The sequence below is a fragment of the Dendrobates tinctorius genome, unplaced genomic scaffold (genome assembly GCF_039654945.1).
Source record: "Dendrobates tinctorius isolate UK_male_01 unplaced genomic scaffold, ASM3965494v1 ptg000005l, whole genome shotgun sequence".
Lineage (NCBI taxonomy): Eukaryota > Metazoa > Chordata > Amphibia > Anura > Dendrobatidae > Dendrobates > Dendrobates tinctorius.
In genome coordinates, this window is record NW_027361673.1 from 36,247,345 (window position 1) to 36,273,165 (window position 25,821).

General features: G+C 47.7%; 1 protein-coding gene and 1 long non-coding RNA gene across 3 annotated transcripts in view; both read left to right on the forward strand.

Moving 5' to 3' along the window:
• The window catches only part of TOPBP1 (DNA topoisomerase II binding protein 1), a 165,259-nt gene extending 148,729 nt beyond the window's left edge, over positions 1 to 16,530 (forward strand). For both annotated transcript variants that reach the window (XM_073569494.1, XM_073569500.1), the window contains exons 27-28: positions 5,883 to 6,044; positions 16,017 to 16,530. In XM_073569494.1, coding sequence (XP_073425595.1) covers positions 5,883 to 6,044; positions 16,017 to 16,151 — 297 coding nt within the window. In that variant the 3' untranslated portion in view covers positions 16,152 to 16,530. The remainder of the gene's footprint in view (positions 1 to 5,882; positions 6,045 to 16,016) is intronic.
• Positions 16,531 to 18,332: 1,802 nt separating this feature from the next.
• Positions 18,333 to 25,134, forward strand: LOC141084677 (uncharacterized). The gene is made up of 2 exons (XR_012231081.1): positions 18,333 to 24,666; positions 24,827 to 25,134. It is a non-coding gene; the product is annotated as an uncharacterized lncRNA (long non-coding RNA).
• The last annotated feature ends 687 nt before the right edge of the window (positions 25,135 to 25,821 follow it).

A 25,821-nucleotide genomic window follows, 5' to 3' on the forward strand; every position in this document is an offset into this window, starting at 1 on the left:
TTTTGGGACCGGGGGCGTGCAGCGAAGCACGGTACTTATCAGAGACAGGGCTCCCTGCGCCCCGGTCTCGGCAGCAATGGCGCCCCAAGGGACTCTCCACAGGGCCCCAGTCACATACATGGCCCCACCGCCAGCCCTCCTTTCATTCTGGGGGGGTCTGCTTTAAATCCGACCTCCCCCCCCCGCGCGGACGACCGCGCCGTCCTGGAGCCCTGCTGGGCAGGAGACCTCAAATTTAGGCCGCGACTTCGGCCTAGCCGAAGTCGCCGCCCCATTCCCGCCCCCCGGATTACAAAAATGACACTGTAGTGTCATAGAAGGGGCGGATCGAGGCAGGAAGGGTGCGCTCTTACATGGCCCAGCGCGCCCTTTTCCAGCTCTCCGCCCCCTTCCCTCTCCACCTCAGCATCCGGTGGCCATCTTGCTGCACCTGGAGGAACGCAGCACAGCAGTCTCCGGGGGGCACAGGACGTGGGACTTATCAGCGCTGGACCTAAGGGGGAGCACCGGTGGGGTAAGATCACAGCTGGGTCCTTGGTACTCAGCTGTGAATTCCTATACCCTATAGCGCTCTCCTACTCCTTTCCTCTGCGTAGATACCCCTGTAGGGCCTCCACTAATCAGCCTAAGTACTATGTCGGGCTCAAGGAAAAGAACCAGGCAAGACTGCTTTTATGCAGTCTGCACAGCCTGCAAGGCCACGCTCCCCAGCGGCAGCACGTACCCGCACTGCCTGGATTGTACCCTAAAAACAGGATCAGAACCCCAAGAAGTCCCTACCAACGCTTCTGCGACCGCTACTGCGCCGGAATGGGCGACTCAGATGTCGCAGTCTATGTCTATAGATAACCTGACCTCCACATTACTGCAGGGTCATGTCTCGGCTATGAACGTTACCCAGCAAAGGGACGTCCTGTCTCATGATCAGGGCGCTTCCGACAGTTCGAGGCGTAAGCGGACCCACAGGTCGCGTTCATCTGCTTCCTCACATAGCAATAGGTCTTCCCCCTCCAGGGAAAGACACAGTGGCCTCAGGTCACCGAGGCCATCCCCTGATAGAGAAGGACAATGCGGATCTCCACAACGATCCCAGACCACGGGAAACCTCCGCTCTAGTTCGCCCGCTAGGGAGCTCCTTAGCGATGCGCAGGACTCAGAGGGCATATGTGACTCCAACTCAGATAACGAAACAGAGAACGCTTTGCTCCCTTGTCCCCCTAGCAATACTGCGATAGTTGAGGATATCGTCTCTTCCATCCTTGGGTGCTGGACATTTCAGATCCAACCCCGGAAGCACCAGAACACAAGATTTCCTTTGAAAGTGTTCAGAAACCATCAAAGGTCTTCCCTAATCACCCGGAATTTCAAAAAATCCTTTCTAAGCATTTTTCGCAGCCTGAGAAAAAATTCGCCAATCGCAAGTATTTGGAAGCAAAATACCCCTTTCCACAGAAAGACACCAAGGATTGGACAGATCCGCCTGAAGTGGACCCTCCAGTCTCTAGGCTGGCAGCACAAACGCTTCTCTCGCTGCCGGACAGTTCAACCCTCAAGGACACAGCAGACAGACAAGTAGAACGCATGGCTCGTTCAATCTTTGAAGCGGCAGGTGCCTCTTTGGCTCCCGCATTAGCTTCAGTTTGGGCAGCCAAGGCTATCATGGCTTGGGCTAATCTATTGCAAAAGGGCCTTCAAGCTTCAAATCCTCAGCTGGCGGACCAGGCGTTGCAAATTGCAGTGGTGGCAGATTACATGGTCCATGCAGCGTTGGACTCTGCAAGAGGAATAGCGGGAATAGCATGAAACGCCATCACAATCCGGCGTATTCTCTGGCTAAGAGAATGGAAAACGGATGCGGCCTCAAAAAAGTCCCTAACAAATCTCCCTTACTTCAGTGGCCGTCTTTTCTGTGAATGATATCCAATGCTACCGGGGGCAAAAGTACTTCCCTCCCTCAACTAAGACCAAAACGCACGTTTAAAAGGCGTAATCAATCTCGTTTCCGATCCTTTCGGAATTCTTCAGGCTGGTCCGTCTCACGCCCAGCACAAAACCGTAATCGTTCCCCCCCGCAGGGACAACACACGTGCGGCACAGAGGCCGGACAGGAACTGGCAATCAAAGGCAAGCCAGGCAAAACCTAAAGGAGGAAAACCTCAGGCTTTTCCCTCATCCTGACTCATGCCCTCTGGAAGACACCCGACTTGTAGGCGGACGACTGCTACTCTTTCAGCAGGTCTGGCTGCCTATTACAGAAGACAAGTGGGTCAAAGAAATAGTGTCTTCAGGATACAAAATCGAGTTTACTACCAGCCCACTGCGCAGGTTTTTTCCCTCTGTCCCTCCAAAATCCCCGCTCAAAGCTCAGGCCTTCCGTCAAGCAGTTTCTTCCCTCCTGCGAGCAGGAGTCATAGTGCCAGTCCCAGCAGAAGAGCGCTTCTGAGGTTTCTACTCCAACCTGTTCGTGGTGCCCAAGAAGGGATGCAGCGTCCGACCCATACTAGACCTCAAGCAACTCAACACGTACGTTCGAGTTCGTCACTTCCGCATGGAATCCCTCCGGTCAATCGTTGTGTCTATGGAAAAAGGAGAATATCTTGCCTCCATAGACATACAGGACGCATACCTGCATATACCGATTGCGCCCGCCCATCAGAGGTTTCTCAGATTCGCAATCAACCAAGACCATTACCAGTTTGTGGCCCTCCCGTTCGGTCTCGCCAAGGCTCCCAGAACATTTACAAAGGTCATGGCAGCTACCGTGGACGTTCTGCACTCCAGAGGCATAGTAGTCGTTCCATATCTGGACGACCTTCTCAAGGCCCCCACCCTCAAGGACTGCGAGGTCAACGTCTTGATCACGATCGACACTCTGAGGCGCCTGGGATGGTTAGTCAATTTACAGAAGTCCTCGACTACCCCGAGTCAGTCTCTGACCTTCCTGGGGATGATATTCGACACCTCCAAGGGTCTGGTGATCCTCCCCAGGGACAAGGCACTGGCTCTCCGTCTGGGAGTTCACACACTCCTCCGCAAGTCCCCCAGATCTCTCCGGTATGCCATGAGAGTACTTGGCAGGATGGCAGTAGTAATGGAGGCGGTACCATTTGCCCAGTTTCACCTCAGACCCCTTCAACTGGCCATCCTCAAGTCCTGGGACAGGAATCCGTTCTCCCTCGACAGGGAGTTCCGGTTATCAGCAAACACCAGGAGGTCCCTGCACTGGTGGCTCAAGCCAACCTCGCTTGCAAGGGGAAAATCCTTTCTCTCCGGTCAATGGAAGGTTTTGACCACCGACGCAAGCCTTATGGGTTGGGGCGCGGTGCACCTACATCACAGAGCGCAAGGCAGGTGGTCACCAAGGGAATCGACCATGCCCATCAACATCCTGGAAATTCGGGCCATCTTCCTGGCGTTGAAAGCCTTCCATCACTTGCTAGCAGACTCTCATATCAGAGTACAGTCGGACAATGCCACGGCAGTGGCATACGTGAACCATCAAGGCGGCACCCGCAGCATACAGGCGATGACCGAAGTAACACGTATCCTACAATGGGCAGAGGCTGCAAGGTCGGTACTCTCCGCGGTCCACATTCCGGGTGTGGACAACTGGGAAGCAGACTATCTCAGCCGACAAGGAATGGACTCGTGGGAATGGTCTCTCCATCCAGAAGTCTTCTGTCAGATCTGTCATCGTTGGGGGACCCCCGACGTGGATCTGATGGCATCCCATCTCAATGCCAAGGTTCCCAACTTCATGGCCAGGACGCGCGATCCGCGGTCGCTCGGAGCAGATGCCCTGGTTCAGAACTGGACCCAGTTCCAGCTTCTGTACAATTTTCCACCCCTCCCCCTGATCTCCAGAGTCGTGAGGAAGATCAAACAAGAGGGTGTTCCCACCATTCTGATCGCTCCAGACTGGCCCTGGCGTACATGGTACGCCGACGTCGTGCAACTCACAGCAGATGCTCCCTGGCGTCTCCCCACACGTCCCGACCTCCTGTCACAAGGCCCGTTCTTCCACCAGAACTCAGGGGCTCTCAATTTGACGGCGTGGCCATTGAGACTTGGGTTTTGACCCAAGCAGGTTTTTCACCAGACGTTATTAAAACCATGATCAGGGCTCGAAAGCCAACTTCAGCCAGGATTTACTATCATACCTGGAAGGTTTTCTTCACATGGTGCGAATCTCGTGGGCAGATCCCACTTCCCTATTCTCTTCCAAAGGTCCTCGGTTTCCTTCAGTCAGGCCTGGACGCCAGGCTATCCCTGGGCTCGCTGAAGAGCCAGTTGTCAGCGCTTTCAGTGCTCTTTCAGAGGCGTATTGCTAACAAGCCGCAAGTGAAGACTTTTCTCCAAGGGGTTTCCCGATTGGTTCCCCCCTACAAACATCCGTTGGAGACGTGGGACCTCAACCTGGTCTTGACAGCACTACAGTCACCTCCTTTTGAACCCCTTAGGGTGATCTCACTAAGCTTTCTATCACAGAAAGTGGTTTTCCTGATGGCAATCACCTCGCTACGCAGGGTGTCTGAACTTTCAGCTCTTTCCTGCAGACAACCCTTCCTGGTTTTTCATCAGGACAAGGTGGTTCTCCGTACAGTACCATCCTTCCTTCCGAAGGTCGTGTCCAGCTTCCACCTCAATGAGGAAATATCACTACCGTCTCTTTGCCCGGCTCCCGTTCATAGGGTAGAGAAGGCTCTGCATACGCTTGACCTTGTCAGGGCATTGCGTATTTACGTGTCTAGGACTGCTCCCTTCCGGAAGTCTGATTCACTTTTCCTTCTTCCAGAAGGCATTCGCAAGGGCCTACCGGCTTCCAAAGCCACCCTTGCTAGGTGGATCAAGTCCACCATTCAAGAGGCTTACCGCCTCAACAATTCTCCCCTTCCGGCCGGTATCACGGCACACTCTACGCGGGCGGTAGGGGCCTCTTGGGCCATTCGGCATCAAGCCTCGGCACATCATGTGTGTAAGGCAGCCACTTGGACTAGCCTGCACACATTTACAAAACACTACAGAGTGCATACCCAGTCCTCAGCGGATGCGAGCCTGGGTAGACAGGTCCTGCAGGCGGCAGTACCCCTAGTCTAGGGGACTGTCAGCACAATATTCGTCCACTGCTTCCCACCCAGGGACTGCTTTGGGACGTCCCACGGTTCTGTGTCCCCCAATAAGGCGACAGAGTAAAGGAGATTTTTGTGTACTCACCGTAAAATCTCTTTCTCTTAGCCTTTAATTGGGGGACACAGCTCCCACCCTGTTGCCCTTGCGGGCCGTTGTTACGGTTGGGTTCTCATATTGTTGTTTGAGCCTGTTTATAGTAGCCTTTTTTTACAGGCATGGTTCTGGTATATTCCTCCTAATGCTTTTGCACAAAACTGGAGAAGGCTGACGCCGTCCAGGGGTGTATACTGCAGAGGAGGAGCCAAAGTTAATCTTTTTCAGATTATGCATAGTGTCGCCTCCTAGTGGACAGCAGCATAACACCCACGGTTCTGTGTCCCCCAATTAAAGGCTAAGAGAGAGATTTTACGGTGAGTACACAAAAATCTCCTTTTTTAAAGGTTTTCTCACCTGGAATCTGGCGAAATAAGTACTGAATTGTCTTCACACTTAAGCAGCTACCCAAGTACTGAATTGTCCTGTATATGATTAACCAGCGTCCTTGAGAGTGACAGTGGCTACTATCATTGCCTTTTTCTGCCACTACACATAGTTCATATTCAGATCCCTGGTATAGTAAATGTGCTCCCGGCAACTGATGTACCAATTGGTACATGATTGATTTATTTATTTTTTCACACTTGTCTGAATATCTCTCTTCTTTTTATAGTCTTCTAAAAATCTTTATGCTCCTTCTTTTGATGTATTTCTAGGTATTTGCCGGCTATTCTCCCTCTTTGTTTAAGGAAGCAACGCACTTGTTTGCAGATTTTAGTAAGCTGAAACCTGAAGATGCTAAAGTCAATATATCTGAAGCTGCCGTACAAGGGGTGAACTGTTTAAAGCCAGAGTATATTGCAGACTACCTAATGAAGGTTTGTTGACTCTGGGGTTATTCTGAAAATAATTCCTAACTCAAAGTTTGTTGGAACTGTGTTCTATGGTGTCCCTCAAGTATTCCTCCTCAGAGTGTTTGGAAAAAAACGTGACAACTGTGTGTATGTATAGATTTATATTTTATTATTGCGCACTGGCACACTGTGATTAATGAATACATGATTTTCACTGTCGCTATGCATGTAAAAAAAAATGTAAATTACAAAAAAATGTAAATTACTTGGTTAAATCCAGAAATGAAAAAACATTCATCTACATCAATGTGTACCATTTAGGTGCCCCACACCCGCCAACCCAGCAGCATTCACATTTGTGTTCCTGAATTCCCTGCCTAACCAGGGAACCTAATGTTATTCACTTAATCAATGTTTAAGCTCCACTTTTTGTATGCTAAAAAGGCCTTTGACTAGTCGATGGGATGTTAGGCTGTGCCCATACTGCGTTATGCAGTCTGTTTAACGGATTGCGTTACACCGCGGCATAACGCGAGCTACCAGCGGAAGATTCCCCATAATGAGGTAGATGGAGGCACTGTGGACAGAGTCTGACTTGTGATCCTGCGATGTCCTTCTTTTTATGCGTGCATAAAAGTGCCATGTGCCACAGTTTTGTGCACTTCTGAAAAGGACACCGCTGAACAGAGGCCAGATGTAGTCCAGAGTGATTCTGCTGCCTCATTATAGTGAATGGATTCTTCAGGGATTTCATCTGAATCACGTCACTCAGATTTAGAGCGAAATCCCGATATAAATGCTCAATGTAGAGCACAAGATAAATGGGATCCCAAATGTTACATAAAATGCTTTTAACAAAAGATTCAAATCCACAAAAAAAACAAGTCCCACTCAAATCAGTCATCTGTCAATGGAAATAAAGGGGACTTCCATGATACTGATGGCACAAAGGCTCTGGAAAAGCAAAATGGCTCCTCGCCCAAAACCCCCCCCCCCCCCCCCCCCAATAAAATTCAGCTAAGTCTGCGTTCTCAAATGCCCCATAGTGTGCCTAAGCCACATTTATCGTCCACATGTTTGGTAGGTAGTCTACCTAATTTACGGGTGCGTGTTTCCATAAGAGCACTACCACGTACTGGTGACTACAACATTCTGGTCACTACAATGGCAGTTTGCAATTTTTATTCATCCAGAAACAAGCAGTGGATATTGCTAACGCCTATGGAGTCAAAATCATCCCTACACCTATAGATAAACTCCCAAAGGGGTATAATTTCCAAAATGGGGTCACAAATCTTCGCTCCAGAAGGCAAATAGCACTCTGTCACTCCCGAATCTCGCCATATGGCTAAGCAGTAGTATTATATAGCCAGATGTGGGGTATTTCTACATTCCGCAGAAATTGTTGTGGGACAACTTTGTGCCATTTTTCCCCATTTCAGCATGTGAAAATGTAAAATCTGGGGCTAAAACTAAATTTTGGTGGTTAAAAATGTAATTATTTTTTTTTTCGCTGCCCAGTGGTATACAACTTTTATGACACCCGTGGTGTTGATATGATCACTGCATCCTTGGATGAATTGAGAGATGTAGTGTGTAAAATGGGGTCACGATTGAGAGGTTCTGCTGTTTTGGCTCCTCAGGCGCTCTCCCAGTGGGTCATAGCACCCGCACGTCATAACAGTAAAATCGGAACTATAATATGGCGCTCCTTCCCTTCTGAGTTTTACATTGTGCCTAGAAAGTATTTCCCGATTATATGTAGGGTATTGGCGCACTTGGGAGAAATTTTTAAACTTGCGTCCATCCATTTTTTCCTATTAGCTATTTATAAAAATTTGGGTCGAAAACCATATTTTAGTGGTAAAAATGTAATTATTCTTAACTGCCAAATGGTATAAAATTCTGTTAGGCACACGTGGTGTCAACATGCTCACTGCACCCCCTAGATGAATTCCCTGGGGGGGGTGTAGTTTGTAAAATGATGTCACATATGGGGATTTTCTGCTGTTCTTACACCTCAGGGGCTCTGGCAATGTGACATGGCACCTTCAAGCAATTCCAGCAAAATCTGAAATCCAATATAGCTTCTTCCCCCTCTGAGCTTTGCACAGTGCCTCAAAAGTAGTTTTTCCCTTCACCCATGAGAGCACCACCTGAGAAGAGGGATCCGCCCCGCCAGGACAGGAACCTACTGAGACATAAGGGGCGGCACCTCTCCCCCGCTTCAGTTGGGTTCCTGTCCTGGAAGGAACCCCACAGTTGGCGGTGCCTGTCATGGGCGAAGAAAATGGACCCAGCCTCGTCCCGGCGCAGGAAGTACAGGTGTCTCACCTGCAGCGACGGCCGTTGGGTGCTGGATGCGCAGTCCCCGGGCCCTCCGGGGTTCCGGGTTCGTGCGGGCGGTGGGATCCCTGGAGTCTGCGGGAAGCCCCCACCACGCCGCCCTCCCCTCGCGCACGCCGCATCTCGATCCCCATAGCAGGGGAGAGACGCTGGCTTCTTCCGGCCGCTGACGTCAGCGGCGCATTGCATGCTGGGTGCGCCGGCTGACGTCAGAGAAGGGCGACGGTTTAATGGCGCCGGGTGCGACGCCGGCTTTCTGAAGCGGCGGCCGGCGGTCGCAGGGGGGAGGGGAGAGACGCTCACCGGAGCGGAGGCGCGGTATTTAAAGAGGAAGGCGGCAGCAGACGGCGGTGCAACATAGAGTCAGAGCAGGAACGTTCAGCGTCCCTGCCTCCCTCTCAGCCCTCTGGCAGAAAGCATGGAAGCCATTCCAGCAGCAGTTGCCCCAGCCGCAGGTCGGGGGATTCATCAAGATCCAAAGAACGCAGGTCACGTGCCCCGACGCAGCCTCCGAGTCCGGTACCCTTGATTTCGGGTGGTGAGTGACCTTCGTGAATGTTAGCATTTATGTTAATAGGGCTTCTGTTGTATGCTTCACCCTGTAGGAAAGGCCTAGGAAAGCGGGAAGCAAGAAGAACAATAGGGATTGTGCTATATGTAAATCTCCCCTAGCAAGAGATTGGCAAAAAGATCTCTGCGCTGCGTGCATTCAGCGGACTATGGCGGAGGAAGCGCCTAGTTTCGCAGCCAATCTGATATCTGCCCTAAGGTCAGAAATGGAAGGCTAGTTCCCCCTCGGATTCCGCGTCAATGTCATCTCAGGCGGAAAAATCATCCTCCTCTGACTCCTCAGACAGCGACATGGGGGGTAAACCATGTTTCCCTGTAGAAGACACAGACGCCCTCCTAAAGGCCATCAGAGCTACAATGGGCCTACAGGAAGAGAAGGCGGCTAAAACCCTAGAGGATGTTATGTTTGGGGGGCTTCAGGAGAGGAAAAAACGGACCTTTCCGGTAAACGAGAAGATCCAGGCACTTATTGAGAAAGAGTGGAAAAAGCCCGAAAAATCGGGGTCCCTTCCATCCACTTCCAAGAGACGATATCCCTTCGAGCATAAGGATGCAGAGATATGGGACAAAATCCCCAAAATAGATGCAGCGGTGTCCAGATCCTCCAAAAGGTCGGCCCTGCCCCTGGAAGACGCAGGGGTTCTTAGAGACCCACTAGACAAAAAGGCGGACTCATATTTGAGGCACGCATGGGAAGCGACAGCAGGAGGACTAAAGCCGACAATAGCGGGTACTTGTACGGCACGCTCCCTCATGATCTGGCTGCAGCAGTTAGAAGAAAAGCTGGCTTCAAGGGTCCCAAGGGAGAAAATCTTATCGGAGATGTATCTCTTGCACGGGGCAGCAGATTTTTTGGCCGATACCTCGGCGGACTCTATGCGGATGACAGCCAGGGCAGCGTCACTATCAAATGCTGCTAGACGCGCGTTATGGCTTAAGGGCTGTCCGGGTGACCTTCAGTCCAAGGCCAAATTATGTTCTCTCCCCTGCGACGGTCGATTCTTGTTCGGCAAGAACTTGGACGATATACTGGAGAAAGCAGGCGATAAGAAAAAAGGCTTCCCCAGATTTCCTATGGATCAGAGGAGACAGCCCTTTTGGAGGGGAAGATTCAATAGGGGGCGCCCTCCCGCTGACAGGAGAAGATGGGAGGATAAAAGAAAAAAAGAATCGGGATTTATGTTTGGTGGAGGTACCTCCACCTCAAGAAAGTCGCCACAGTGACGCCAGTGTTCCAGTGGGGGGGGGGGATTGGCACTCTTTTTCCAAACCTGGGAGAAGATCTCCTCCAACGCCCGGATCCTAACCATCCTAACACAAGGCCTGAAAATTCCCTTCATCCGTCAGCCAAAATCCGTAGTCGTCATCACACCCATCAGGAAGGTGACCGAAGAGCAGGTGGCCTTAGAAACAGAGATCCTGAGCCTGATAGACAAGCGGGTACTCTCCGAGGTACCACGCCTACAGGAAGGGAAGGGGTTTTATTCACCCCTTTTTCTGATAAAAAAAACCCGATCAAACCTTGAAGACAATCATAAATCTCAAACGGCTCAATCTATGCATAAGGAACTCGACCTTCAAGATGGAATCAGTAACTACGGCGGTGAAGCTGCTACACCAAGATTGCTTCATGGCCGTGGTCGATTTAAAGGATGCGTATTATCACATCCCTATCCACCCAGATTTCCAGAAATACTTGAGGGTAGCACTTTATATTCAAGGCACGCTAAGGCACTTTCAATTCAGGGCTCTTCCGTTTGGCATATCTATAGCCCCGAGAGTTTTCACCAAAGTCATAGCGGAAGTGACTGCCTTTCTCCGGATTCACGACACGGTCATAATACCATACCTGGATGATTTTCTCATAGTAGGCAGCTCAGAGGACCACTGTACAGAGCAGTTGACCCAGGTGATCAACACCTTGCAGGAATTAGGGTGGATAGTCAATTTCAAAAAATCAAAATTGCAACCCCTAAACCAACAGACCTTCTTAGGATTCGTACTAGACTCAGAAAAGCAACAGTGTCTGCTCCCAGAGTCCAAAATAGAAAAGGTGCAGAATCTGGCCTTCACGGGCCAAAACCAACCACGTATGACCTTAAGAAGAGCAATGTCCCTGCTAGGTACCCTAACATCCTGTATTCCGGCGGTCAGGTGGGCTCAGTTTCACACCCGGCAACTCCAGTGGGAGATACTAACAGCACAAAGATCGCTAAGAGGGCGTTTAGAAGGAAAGCTGAAGCTTTCCTTAAAAACCAGAGACTCTCTCAATTGGTGGCTGGACAAGAAAAATCTGACCTTGGAAATATCGTGGGACAGACAGACGTCAGATATAATCTTAACAGATACAAGCTCCTCGGGGTGGGGGGCACACCTAAGGGGCATCATAGGTCAGGGTTCCTGGACGCGTCAAGAAAGGGAAGCTTCCTCCAACCTGAGAGAACTGTGGGCAGTGAGCAAGGCCCTAAGTCACTTCATTCCGCTACTCCAGGGTCAAAACGTACGCATCATGTCAGACAACAAGGTAGTAGTGGCATACATCAACCACCAAGGAGGGACAAGATCACACTCGTTAATGGAAGCGGCGACAGACTTTCTGAGCAGAGCAGAAGAACACCTACACTCCTTGACAGCCTTACATATAAAAGGGGCAGAAAACATAGAGGCAGACTTCTTGAGTCGCAATACCCTGAAGCAGGGGGAATGGGCGCTAAACCGGTCCATTTTTCAGAAAATAACTCCGCTTTGGGGGAAACCGGTGATAGACCTCTTTGCGAACAAACACAACAGGCAAACAGAAAGGTTCTGCTCTCTAAACCCGAGAGAAAATCCATGGGCAGTGGACTCGTTGCACATCCAGTGGAACTTCAGACTAGCTTATGCGTTCCCCCCCAGTGGCTCTGATCCCAACAGTTGTCAGGAAAATCAGAAACGATCAGGCCAGGGTGATTCTAATAGCTCCATTTTGGGCAAAAAGTCCCTGGTTTGTGCTACTACGAAGGATTTCCCTCTCCGATCCATGGGTTCTACCAGAAATCCCGGACCTACTAGCTCAAGGTCCAATATTCCACGCTCAGGTCAAAGGATTCCATCTGACGGCATGGAATTTGGAAGGTCGCTTTTAACGGATAGAGGGTTCTCCCCCGGGTTGGTGGCCACCCTGCTAAAGAGTAGGAAACCAGTGACGACTAACATCTACGGCAGAACATGGAATAAGTTCCTGCAGTTCTTAGGTAGGCCGTTAGGGAAAGATCCCCCGATTAATGCCATCCTGGAGTTCTTACAATCGTGGTTGCAGATGGGGTTAGCAGTGAACACACTTAAAGTTCAGGTGTCTGCACTAGGGGCGCTCTACAACTGCAAATTGGCATCAAATAGATGGGTAGCCATATTTATTAAATCCTGCCATAGAGCTAGGCCTATCCCAATACCCCGGATAGCCCCCTGGGATTTAAACCTAGTGCTAGAGGCCCTTACAAAAGATCCCTATGAGCCATTACATCAGCTACCCCTAAAGTTTCTGACCCTAAAAACAATCCTGTTAGTGGCCCTCACGTCAGCCCGCAGGATAAGCGATTTACAGGCTCTCTCAGTAAATCCACCTTATACGCAAGTCTTTCAGGATAGGGTAGTGTTAAGAACAGACCCCGCTTATTTGCCCAAAGTAGCATCAGATTTCCATCGGGGCCAGGAAATTGTCCTTCCATCTTTCTGCGAGAACCCAAAAAATCTGGGGGAGGAAAAGTTCCATAATCTAGATGTTAAGAGAGCTCTTGTAGAATACATATCTATGACTAGCCAGTGGAGGAGGTCCCAGTCCCTATTCGTAGCTTTTCAGGGTGCCAGGAAAGGCTATGGGGTTTCAAAAGGGACTATTGCTAGATGGATTAGGGAGGCCATTAGTGTAGCCTACACAGCTAGTGGTATCCCGATTCCTGACGGCATCAATGCTCATTCCACCAGATCCGTGGCGACCGCCTGGGCCGAAAAAGCAGAGGTATCGATTGAACAAATTTGTAAAGCCGCTACCTGGGCCTCACCTTCAACCTTTTTTAAGCACTATAGATTAAATCTATCCTCCTCTGCTGACTTAACCTTTGGTAGAAGGGTGCTGCAAGCGGTGGACCCTCCCTAAGGTGTTTCGAAGTCTCCAAAAATCTCAGGTGTGCTGTCATGGGTGAAGGGAAAACCACCATGGTTACTTACCGGTAGCCGGTTTTTCCAGAACCCATGACAGCACCCATATATTCCCCCCCCTCCCCTTTTCACCGTATGGGTGTGCACGATTAGTAGGGTGCGTTTGTGTGATGTGGTGTTGGATTAACATGTAACTAACCGAGAAGTCCTCTCAATGCTCTGTAATCAACTGAAGCGGGGGGAGAGGTACCGCCCCTTATATCTCAATAGGTTCCTGTCCTGGCGGATCCCTCTCTCAGGTGTGCTGTCATGGGTTCTGGAAAAAACGGCTACCGGTAAGTAACCATGGTGGTTTCTGAGCCCTGACGTGCCCCCAAATGGTAGTTTTCCCCCACATATGGAATATCTGTATACTAGGGAAATTTTGGGATCCATTTTCTCCTGTCACCCTTGCTAAAATAAAAGGATAAAATTTTTGTTGAAAAATCGTGATTTTTTTTTTTTCATTTTTTTGTTTCTTTTGACAATTTAACGTTATGAACTTCTGTGAAGCACAATTGGATTCAAGTTAAATTGGAGACATTTATTGAGGGGCCTAGTTTCCAAAATAGGTTCACTTTTAGGGGTTTCCACTGTTTAGGCACATCAAGGGGGGGTATCGACCTACTTAGAAATTTTTGGGTCCATTTTCTTCTGTTACCCTTGTGAAAATAAAGAGAGGCTAAAGTAAAATTTTTGTGAGAAGTCAAATGTTGATTTTTTTTTTTCTTCCACATTGCAAAAATTCCTGTGAAGCACCTGAAGGGTTAATAAACTTCTTGAATGTGGTTTTGAGCAGCTTGATTTGTGTAGTTTTTAGAATGGTGTAATTGTTGGGTATATTATGTCACATAGGCCCCTCAAAGATACTTCAAATATGATGTGGTCTCTAAAAAAAAAAAAATTGTTGGAAAAAGAGAAATTGAATCACTGGTCAAATTTTAACTCTTCTAACTTCCTATTTTTTAGTTTCAATAAATTTTTTTTAGAAACTTATTAAACCACATCCAAGTTATGAACTCCCATGCAAAGGAGTGTAAACTAACAATTTAACATACATTCAATAAACTTCAAATAATATAAGGGGAGACAGGACATAGACAGGGGTAGGGAAAGGCACATAGGATTTAATTATACAATATCCAATAATCTATAATGGTATCATCAATAACCAATCCAGGGCGTTTAAAGCAGTTATGCAACCCACTATTGTAGGATCATATATGAATCCCGTCCCAGGCCGTGATCAGTTCTCAATTGGCTACGGAGAGAGCCTCAGTGCCTGATCCAGTCGAGTATCTGAGTGAAGCTTCATCCAGGGATGCCAAACCCTGAATAAACAATCCCACGTGTCGGTTCTAGTTGCTTCTATTCTTTCATATAACATAATGTCGTTCATCTTCTCTTTCACCATAGATATTGACAGTGAGGGCGACTTCCACTTTGCCGCAATATGGATTTTAGTAGCCATACATAATAGTTTACTAGCTTCTGAAGGCTTTTTGGAAGCCAGGAAGGCTTAGGTCCGAGTAAAAGGGTAGAAGGTTCCAGAACAACCGGTCCACCATACTATCATGCTATCAGACACTTCACCTTCTCCCAAAGCCCAGAAACCACCGTACAAGACCACCAAATATGTTTCATGTCACCAGATATTCCACAGCCCCTAAAACAGTCTCCCGAGACATTAGGAAAAATGCTCTGAATTTTTTCCGGTACATAATAGACTCTCTGCAAAAGTTTTAACGAGGTCTCCACAAAGGAAGTCTGGTGACTAACTTCCGATAGGGTGTCACAGCTACGATACCATTCATCAATTGACTGTTCAAACCCCAGATCCTCCTCCCATTGTAACATATACTTCAATTTTTTATCATCTTGTGGAGCATTTATAGCATAGTAGATCAATTAGATTGTTCCCTGCCCAAAGGGTCATTTAGACATTTATTTTCAAAACTCGTTGCCCTGAGAGTAGTACCGCTTGGGAGGATCTGCTTTGCAAAGTGGAAGATCTGGTTTAATCACATTACCTCCCTAACTGGAGGTTCAAATTTTTGAACAAATTCCTGTCTGTCAAGTAAGATATTAAATGGGGAACACAAATGTTTAAGTATACGAATATGTTTCAGCTTCCACCAAGAAAAAATTTGTGACTCACGGCCTGGCAGGAACATGGTGTTTTGTAATATAGCTGTTAGGGGAGAAGGGCTTGATTGTAAGTTATATTTAAACCGGACTTTCCTCCAAAGAATCAACAAGTGGACTGTAAAAGGAGCCACGTTCATTAACCCCCATGGAAGCTAACTTTCTATATTTTTATGTTTTAAAAATTGTGCTGATGTAAAGTAGGCATTCGGGAGATGTTATTTATTAACTATTTTGTGTGACATAACTCTCTGGTTTAAGGCATGAAATTAAAAGTTTAAAAATTGCTAGATTTTCAGAATTTTTGCCAAATTGCTGTTTTTTTGTTGTTGTTTGTTTGTTTTTTTATCATGAAGTACAATATGTCATGAAATAACCTCGGAATCAGTGGAACCATTGAAGTGTTCCAGAGTTGTTACCTCCAGAAAGTGACATTGTTCAGAATTGTAAAATTTGGCCTGGTCATGAGGGTGAAAACAGGATTTGGTGGGGTGGAGTTAACGGAGCATCAACAATTTCCCGCTGTCCAATCTCATAATGTCTACTTGTCAGTTTATTTATACATTTCTAGGAGGAATAACAATAGCACAAATTTTGTTTTTATATAACCACCTATACCATTTTGTCCTGCTACTCAGAAATGAGTAGTATTAGATTTTTATTTTTTTTAAGCAATAAATATTTTTGCACTGTTTATAGTTTTACCTTTTTTTTCCCGTCCTCATTTTCTTCATTTTTTTCATTTTATATCATTCCTAGGAACCACCACCTCCTCCCAACAATTACTGTCTCCCAGATGCTGTCCCCTATCTGCAGACTGCAATCGCCACAATGTCCAATAAGCGGAAAAACTCTGGAGAAATCAAAGACGTGAAAAGGTCTAGGTTGTATTAAGATTAGCATTTTTATGAAATGTTATGTATAATTTGTCTTTTTAGCAATTGTGTTGAATTGATTTGTATAAAAAAACACAATTTTAATATTAACAATAATAAAATAGCATGTAGCTGTGCTACCCTTTGCATTTTTAATACATCCTTCTTTTTACTAGTCAGACTCGTACTATTGTTACTAGATGTTATTATATTGTGCACACAGTAGGATTGCAGAGTAATCCTGCTGCACATCATCTGTGTGGTACATGAGCACCATCTATGAATTTGTATTTTAAGAATACCCCTTTTTTTCCCCATTCTGCTACTGTTCATTTTTGGCAATTACTGTCTAGGAAATTTTGCTTTACAAAATAAAAAAACTACCTCTTTACTCTGAATTTGTTAAATTTCAATTTTATATTCAATTAGTGATCAGTTTATTGAAATGAATAGTATATCTAACTCGTGGAGTGCATTGTTCACACAAACCTTTCTCATTTGTGTTGGTTGTAAACAGACCTGTCAAATTACTGTTCTAGGGTTAAATTGGTTCAGCCACGAAAACCGTTTAACTTAACTAATTTACTGTTGCTGAAAACGAATATGAGCCTTCAGTATTCTGTCATCTTAGGGTGATCAAAAAAACGCCAACTCTGCTTCAGTGACGTAAACCTATTTACAGTTGCATCACCTACTTTTATGAATACTCTGTGTAAAGGCCCCGTCACACTAAGCGAGATCGCTAGCGATATCGCTTAAGCGTCACCGATTTTGTGACGCAGCAGCGATATTGCTAGCGATATCGCTATGTGTGATACTTACCTCCGACCAGCTCTCCCGCTGTCTATCGCTGATCGCGCGAGAACGTCCTGGGCCGTTTCTCGTCGGCCGCTTCCTGCTGGCGCCGACGCGTGGATGCGGGCGGTAGGACGTCTTCATCGCCGCGTCTGACAGGTAAGTAACGACCGCGACCGCTGCTGCATCGCTGGTGAGATCTGCCTGTTTGGCAGCTCACTAGCGACCATTTAGCGATGCACCAGCGATCCTGACCGGGTCGTATCGTGGTCGGGATCGCTGGTGCATCGCTAAATGTGACGGTACCCTAAGGTGTACAGTTTTTAGGATTTCTTGGTTTCTTAGCATATTGACATGGTTCTATATGTTTTTACAGATATTCTTCATTCTTGCGTTAATAGAGCAGATAGTTTTTTACTACATATGTGGAAAAGTGACTTTTGCGTCACAAAGGCGAAACTTGACTACCATGATAAGGAAAGCCTACAACTTGTATTTTGCCTGTAGAATAGGAGATCAGGACAAGAGTTGAGCTACACACATGCTGCAATAGATGTACATCACATCTTATCCAGTGGTTACGTGGGAAGAGGCAATCTATTCCTTTTGCAGTTCCAATGATCTGGAGAGAGCCATCTGATCACACCAATTGTTCTGTATAGTGCCCCCCATTAGGAAAGAAGTTTCAAGAAAGAAAGGGACTTTACAGTATCTAAACTTTCTCCTTCCCCCATGACGGCACCACGGAGAGAGGGGATCCGCCCCACGGGGACAGGAAACCTACTGATAAAAAGGCGGTACCTGTCTCCCGCATCAGTTGGTTTCCTGTCCCCATAGGGAACCTACAGACTTACCAGATGCTGGGGCCGACCAGTCTGGAGGATGGCAGTGGGAGCCCCCTGTCCCAGCTGGGGCGGTTACCCGAGGCACCACCGCTGGGGTCAGCGGGCCTCCAGGGTGTGCGGGGGGGGAGAGGCGGCAGCAAGAAGATCCGTCCTCCCTCAGGATGGCGTCTTCCATGGCGGCCGGAAGCGGCCCTGGGCCGGAGCAGGTACCGGGGTGGGAGAGCGCCAGCGGGCGCAGGTATCCCCCATGCGCGCCGGCAACCGGGGGAGACGCTGCCGCCCACGCAATGCACCACTGGGAGCCGGCGGCGGTGCACGGGGTGGAGTGCGTGACGTCACACAGGGGCCGGGGGAGACGCCGCTGCCCGCGCAATGCACCACTGGGAGCCGGCGGTGGTGCGCTGGGCGGAGACGTCACACGCGTCGGAGGGCAGGGGGAGACGCTGCTGCCCGTGCAATGCACCACTGGGAGCGACGGTGGTGCGCGGGGCGGAGAGTGCGACGTCACACGTCGCAAAAAAGCTGGCCGGGTGCGACTGGGGGGGGGGGGGAATGTTTTTTTGGAAACTTGCCCCTCACTTGGCTTAAAAGCGCACAAGGGGTATAGCACAGCCTGTCACCTGGAGCCATGAGCACAGAGCCAGAAGAACAGCAGCTGTTGGACGCGTCCTCAGACACAGGACACTAGCAGCAGCCACGGAAGTCACCGCAGCAGCACCATAAGAAGGAGACCAAGGAGCAGTCACAGCGACACAGCAGTAGCAGCCGTTCGGAGTCCCAACGCAGCAAGGAGTCCGGTGGGGCAGGGGTCCCAAAGTACAAGCCGCGTGCAGATCCGGGGCCCACGTCTGATTCGGTATCCTCCTTCGGTCTGGCGGGTAAGTGGACTATGTTAACGTATATGCTGTAATTAGGGCCTGTCCTCCTTCTCTTATAGGGGAAGAAGTGCACACAGAAGTCCAACTACAAGATTTGCCCACTTTGTAAGGAGGAGCTCCCCACGGCATGGGAAAAAAGGCTCTGCCAGTCCTGCATTGAACATACAATATGCAAGGAATCCCCAGGGTTCGCTTCTGACCTTAGAGCCCTAATTGCCCACCAGGTAGAGAACACCGTCAAAACCCTTCAGGGAAAAAGCATAAGAAACCCAAAAGAAAGGAACCCGAGTCAGATCCTAGTGAAAGGGAGAGTGGATCTTCTTCATCAGACACAGCCCGTCATCCGGCTCCTCGTCCTCTGCGGATGGAGGTCGCAGCTGCTTCACTATAGAAGAGACGGATAACTTAATAAAGGCTATCAGAACCACTATGGGGCTATTAGACACCAGGCCTAAAAGAACCATCCAGGATTCCATGTTTAGTGGGTTGGAGCAGAAGAAGAGGCTGTCTTCTCCCATGAACGATAAAATCCAGGCGCTCATACAGAGGGAGTGGAAAAGGCCAGAGAAAAAAGGCCTCCTAGCACCAAAAAGGAAATACCCCTTTGAGGAGCCAAGCTGCTCGTTTTGGGACAAGGCACCGAAAGTGGATGGAGCCATAGCAAAAGCCTCGAAAAAATTTTCTCTGCCGTTCGAGGACATGGGGACACTGAAAAACCCTATGGATAAAAAAGCGGATACATTCCTAAAAGGAGCCTGGGAAGCAGCCTGAGGTGGACTAAAACCCGCTATAGCTGCCACTTGCACAGCCAGAGCCCTGATGGTGTGGCTGGACCAGCTGGGAGACCAATTAAGGAACAAAACGCCAAGGGGAGCAATCCTGGACTCCGTCCCGTTAATGAGAGAAGCACCGGCATTTCTAGCGGACGCATCCGCGGATTCAATCAGGTTAACAGCCAGGGCAGCCTCATTCTCGAATACAGCACAGAGGGCTCTATGGCTCAAGTGCTGGACAGGAGACCTGCAAGCAAAAACAAAGTTGTGCTCCATCCCCTTGAAGGTGAATTCCTTTTCGGGCCTACACTGGACGATATACTTGAGAAAGCAGGCGATAAAAAGAAGTCTTTCCTTAACCCACCCAATTTCCCCTTCAAACGGTTTCGGAGCAGGAAATTTATCCAAAGGAAGCCACCTAAAAACTCCCAGGACAAGTGGGAAGATAGAAGAGGCAAAGGGAAGGGGTTCATGTTTGGGAAACCGGCAGACAAGAAGCAACCCCGATGAAGGTGTCTCCCAGGTAGGGGGAAGATTGAGCCTCTTCTTCCCGACCTGGGCAAAGATATCAAGCAGTTCCTGGATCCTAAGCATTGTAGAAACAGGTCTCAAAACTAAAATTCCACACCTCACCCAAACCCTCTTTCGTAGTGACCCCACAGAGGCAGTCGATAGAAGAGCAAGTTGCAGTACAACAAGAGATTCAGACCCTGGTGGAGAAAGCGGTGTTGCAGGAGGTTGCCCACCAAGAAAAAGGAGAAGGCTTCTATTCCCCTATCTTCTTGCGGAAGAAACCAGATTGGACGTTCAGGACGATAGTGAACCTAAAAAGGTTTAACAAATGCCTAGTGATTCCCCCATTCAAGATGGAAACAATAAAATCTGCAGTAAAGATATTGTTTCCAGCTTGTTACATGATGGTACTCGACTTGAAAGACGCGTACTATCACGTACCCATACACACGGACTACCGCCGGTTTCTCAGAATAGCAGTCACAATAGGGGGAGAAATAAAGCATTACCAATTCAAAGCCCTCCCATTCGGGCTGGCCATCGCCCCAAGAGTATTCACGAAAATCATATCTGAGGTTATGGCACACTTGAGAGAACAGGACATCCTCCTAATAGTCCATACTTGGACGACTTCCTATTAGTAGGCAACTCCCCCGGTCATTGCAGAGACCAGTTGAACCAGACTATGAAATCTTTGTCCAACCTAGGTTGGCTGCTGAACCTACCGAAATATCGGTTAAGTCCAAGCCAAGTGCAAGAATATTTGGGCATAACCATAGATTCCATCAGGCAGGAGTGCCGCCTCCCCGAAGGGAAAAGGCTACACATAGAACAGCTAGCAACAGGAGCAATAACACGGACACTAATGACGCTCAGGAAGGCCATGTCCTTGCTCGGCTCAATGACAGCCTGCCTACCAGCTGTCCAGTGGGCCCAAGCTCATACAAGAGATCTCCAGTGGGAGATACTAGAGGCAGAAATTTCTCTTCACAGGAATTTAGAAGGGCAGTTAAACATCTCACCCGTAACAGCTCGCTCTCTACAGTGGTAGACGAAACCATCCAACCTATCCAGGGGGGTTACTTGGGTGATACCGGTCTCTCAGATCCTTACTACAGACGCAACCCCCATGGGGTGGGGGGCTCACTGGGACAACCAGGTAGCACAAGGAGCCTGGCCAGAAAATGAAAAGACAGCCTCCTCAAATATGAAGGAGCTATTAGCAGTGAAGCGCGCCCTCTTATATTTTCTAAACTCCCTCAGAGGCCACCACGTAAGAGTGTTCAAGGACAACAAGCACTGTAGTTGCTTACTTAAATCATCAGGGGGGCACGAGATCTCGTACCCTTATAGACGTGACAAAGTCAATTTCCACTTTGCAGAGGGAAACCTAGGCTCACTGACTGCATTACACATAAAAGGGTCAGACCATGTGATGGCGGACTTTTTAAGTTGCACACAGCTAAGACAGGGCGAATGGGAGCTGAACCAGGAAGTTTTCAATCATATCACAAAGCTATGGGGGAAACCCAACATAGACTTATTCGCCAACAAGACGAATCGGAAAGTGAAAACATTCTGTTCCATAGACCCATCCAGGGACCCGATAGCCCTGGACGCCCTTATGATCCCCTGGCACTTTCCCCTTGCATATGCGTTCCTGCAAATAGCCTTAATTCCATCAGTTCTGAGGAAGATTCCGGAGGACAAAGCAAGGGTAATATTAATAGCCCCCTTCTGGCCAAGAAGGACGTGGTTCTCTTGGTTGAGGAGAATGTCCATCTCCGATCCTTGGATCCTCCCGCATATCCCGAACTTATTCTCCAAGGGCCCAGTACTGCACCCTCAGGTGGAGAACCTACACATGACGGCCTGGAATTTAAAAAGGCTCGATTAATCAACAGAGGCTTCTCCCAAAATTTAGTATCCACCCTACTACGAAGCAGGAAGCCGATAACCACTAAACAGTACGGGAGGGTCTGGAGGAAGTTCCTTTCAGTATCAAAGGCTAGTCTAAAGGGGAAGGATACCCATATCAAAGATCTTAGACTTCCTACAAAGGGGCTTAGAGCAAGGCCTAGCTACCTGCACACTAAAGGTTCTAGTGACAGCCCTGGGGTCCCTATACAACTGTGACTTGGCAGGGAATCGTTGGGTGTCTAGGTTCATTAAGGCAGTCAGTAGATCCAGGCCCGTGTCTTCCCTAAACACCCCTCCCTGGGATCTAAACTTGGTACTCTCAGCCCTGACTAAGCCCCCCCCTTTAAGCCTTTGCAGGAAGCACCGCTAAAATTAATATCTCTCAACACCTCCCTCTTGTAGCCCTCACATTGGCCCGTAGAATTAGCGACATCCAGGCCCGGTCAGCCTTTCCTCCATTCACACAGATTCTGGATGACAGGATGGTACTTAGGACAGACCCAGCCTATCTGTCGAAGGTAGCGTCCCGATTCCACAGAACTCAGGAAATCTCCCTCCCCTCCTTTTGCCCCAATCCCAAAAGCAAGGGAGAAGAGAACTTGCACACATTAGATGTCAGGAGTTGCCTAATGGAATACTTAGCGGCAACCAGGGAGTGTAGGAAGGATAGGTCTCTTTTTGTCTGCTTCCAGGGGCCAAAGAAAGGGCGAAAGGCATCAAAGAGCACGCTGGCGAGGTGGATAAGGGATGCCATCACCTTGTCGTACTCGTCAGAAGGCGCGGACATCCCAGGCAGAATAATGGCCCATTCCACAAGAGCGGTGTCAACTTCCTGGGCAGAGAGAGCAGGCGTCTCCATTGAGCAGATATGTAGAGCCGCTACTTGGTCTTCTCCTTCAACTTTCTTCAACCGCTATCGGTAGGACCTAGCCACCTCCTCAGATCTAACCTTTGGTAGAAGGGTGCTGGAGGCAGTGTTCCCCCCCTAATAAATAGTCTCTGCAATTCTCTCCGTGGTGCCGTCATGGGGGAAGGAGAAAATTGTAGTTACTTACTGTTAACGGTATTTCTCTGATCCCATGATGGCACCCGTAAATTCCCTCCCTACACGCGTGGGGTGCGCACTTATTGTAAATATAGTTTAGTCAGAAAGTCACGTGGTGTCTCCTCTACGCAGTTTAATAATGATAGAAATTCCTTTTTCTTAAAGTGTTATGTTGGTATTAGGCTGAAGTTCCATTAATGCTCTGTAAAACAACTGATGCGGGAGAGAAGTACTGCCTTTTTATCGGTAGGTTTCCTGTCCCCGTGGGGCGGATCCCCTCTCTCTGTGGTGCCGTCATGGGATCAGAGAAATACCGTTAACGGTAAGTAACTACGATTTTCCATCTGCAACACGCCCAGTACCACATACAGATGAACTGCTGGTTCCGAAAGCAGTAGAAACCTTTTCAGTCAAGTGAGTAATAAGAGGGCACTTGGTGTCATGAGAAGCATCTTTCTCTGATTTTCTGTCAGCTACCTCAATTGAACCACAGCTTGTAACACAAAATGAACTGAACTCCCTTGCTAAAGATTTGGATCTGCCAAAGAGTAAGGCTGAGCTCTCTCTGGTTCCAGGCTACAGCAGTGCAATCTGCTAGTAGGCAATGTTCAGATTTCTTTGTTCTACAACAGAGGTTTTTCCATACACCGGGATCCATGAAAGCGTTCCAGAGTTATTACATCATAAAGGGACAGTGGTGAGAATTGTAAAAAATTGGCCCGGTTATTAACATGCAAACCACCTTCGGAGGGGTTAATATTCAGAAAATTATTTTCCATGTAGATGGAACAGTCTTTTTTTCTTCATCCCAGCAGTATAAGCACCAGAAAATGTCAACATCACCTTTAATCCAGAATGTTAGCATTGTTTTGTGCGTTTGATCAAGTTCAACCAATCATTGGCTTCTGAAGGAGACTGAAAGAATAAAGATTTATCACCTAACACCTGTAATCAGGCTGGAAATGCCATGGAATAATACATTTGCAACTCCCTGAAATGTTTTTTTGTCATTCATAAATTAAGCTCTTGTTTTTTGCAGAGCTGCAGAAAAATCAGTGACAACCGCAATGGTTGCGTTATTATAGATGATCTCGTCTTTGGGGCGTGTGACCTCCAAGATGGTGTTTCTAACTCTGCTGCTAAGTAAGTGTGCCAGGAGGGGGTCTGGGCTGTGATCCTGGCAGGGGAGGACGGGCTGGGATTCTGGACTCTCTCAATGCTTGCTAATGCTGATGATAGTTTAGTGTCAGGAAAGGTGGATTTAATTCAATTCTCCATAAATATACAGGGATCTCCTCCCTCAGCACATTCAGGAAAGCTTAGGATTGTTAATTTATTACGACAGAGACAATTTTCTAAGTCCACAGCCCTCTGGGACCACATATTGACTGCTTTCTCAAGAGATGACCGCCTCCGGAGCTGACGTATTCTCCAGTGCTGATACCAAGGTCTCAACCCCCCTTCACCCGCTCCCGAAGATTTTGCAGATCGAGCCGTAGCAGCCCACGTCTATTTTTAACTCATCTATTTTGCTGGTAAGAGAGAAAGTGGAAGCTTGTACGACAGTAGCTGAGTGGATACCTGCGTAAGCATGAGTTCGGGCCCCTCCTGTGTTGTTTCCTTTAGTGTCTTCCCGCAGTGTCTCCGTCTTCTCCTGTTGTATTAAGGGGCTGGTGCCATTTTGTGACAAGGGCCTGGCAAACCTTGGAGCTTCTCCACCTTTTCCTGGGCATAATGTGTTCCGATAAGCTTCTCTCAATATAAGGTATCTTTGGATGCTATTCTTACCCAAATTTCGTCATTATGGTTAGTAAACTGAGTTCAACATGGAGCTCTATTCAGATGCGTCATCCCATTTTAGCAGTTGGCCGCGACCCCAGCTGTAACATGTTTTTTAAAGATGTATTTCTTACATTCACATCTAGGCTGCCTTCCACCAAACTGCGAAGCCGTGAGCGACCAGCATGGTGAGAGATTTCACCAACATATTGTGGTTATGGAGAAATGATATTAAGGAAAATGGAATCCATCAATGCTTGCAGGATTACTGTTGGACAATTGTAAGATGATCTTATGCAGGAATACAAGAGTCAAGCAAAAAAAAGTTGTCACTGAATGAAGACCAAATTTTAGTGCAATTTCTGTAACTTATTATAATACGCAATAGTGTTTAGACATGTTTTAATTATTTAAGTTGTTGCTAAGTTTTCGCTAAATAAACATTAGAAAATTGTCAGGACAAATTATTCTACATCCTAATATTAGCAAAAATAATGTTTCTAAGTACTGAAACTTTTGTGCATTAATTATATGTAGCAGTAGAAGGAAAACTCTTTGATATCATAGAAACAAGAGCCAACTAAGTATTTTCAGTAACAAAGTTGCACTCTGTAGTGCTAAGCATGTAAATATGAATATGATTAACATTACTGCTTTAGGTAATACGAAGAAATGGGGGGTACTTCGCACATAATTTGGCCATTTCATGCATGCCAAGCAGCCAACGACAGGGCGATCTCCAGTTTTGCTGGGAACCTACGTGTCTAGTGTGAATACCTCTCTTAGGCTAAAACCTGAATTTATGGGTAGGCAGGATCCTGCTGCAATTAAAACTGCCACAGACTGAAGGGCTGAGTGCTCGGTCTGAGAGCTAATGTACAAAAAACTGACTGGCACTTCCAATTCAGAAAACTGGTGTGTACAGGTGTGAACTACGAGTAGCCATCTCAATATATAAAAATTTTATTTTGATACATAAAAAAATCAGAACCACTGAGGTATATTTTAAAAATATATAACAGGTGAGAACAACACATATGAGGAGAAAAGGTGGCACAGCCTGGACACGGTATACTAAAAGGTAATATAAAATAGATATACAAGTGAATTTCAGGCAATTAATATTAAGAAATGTATAGAA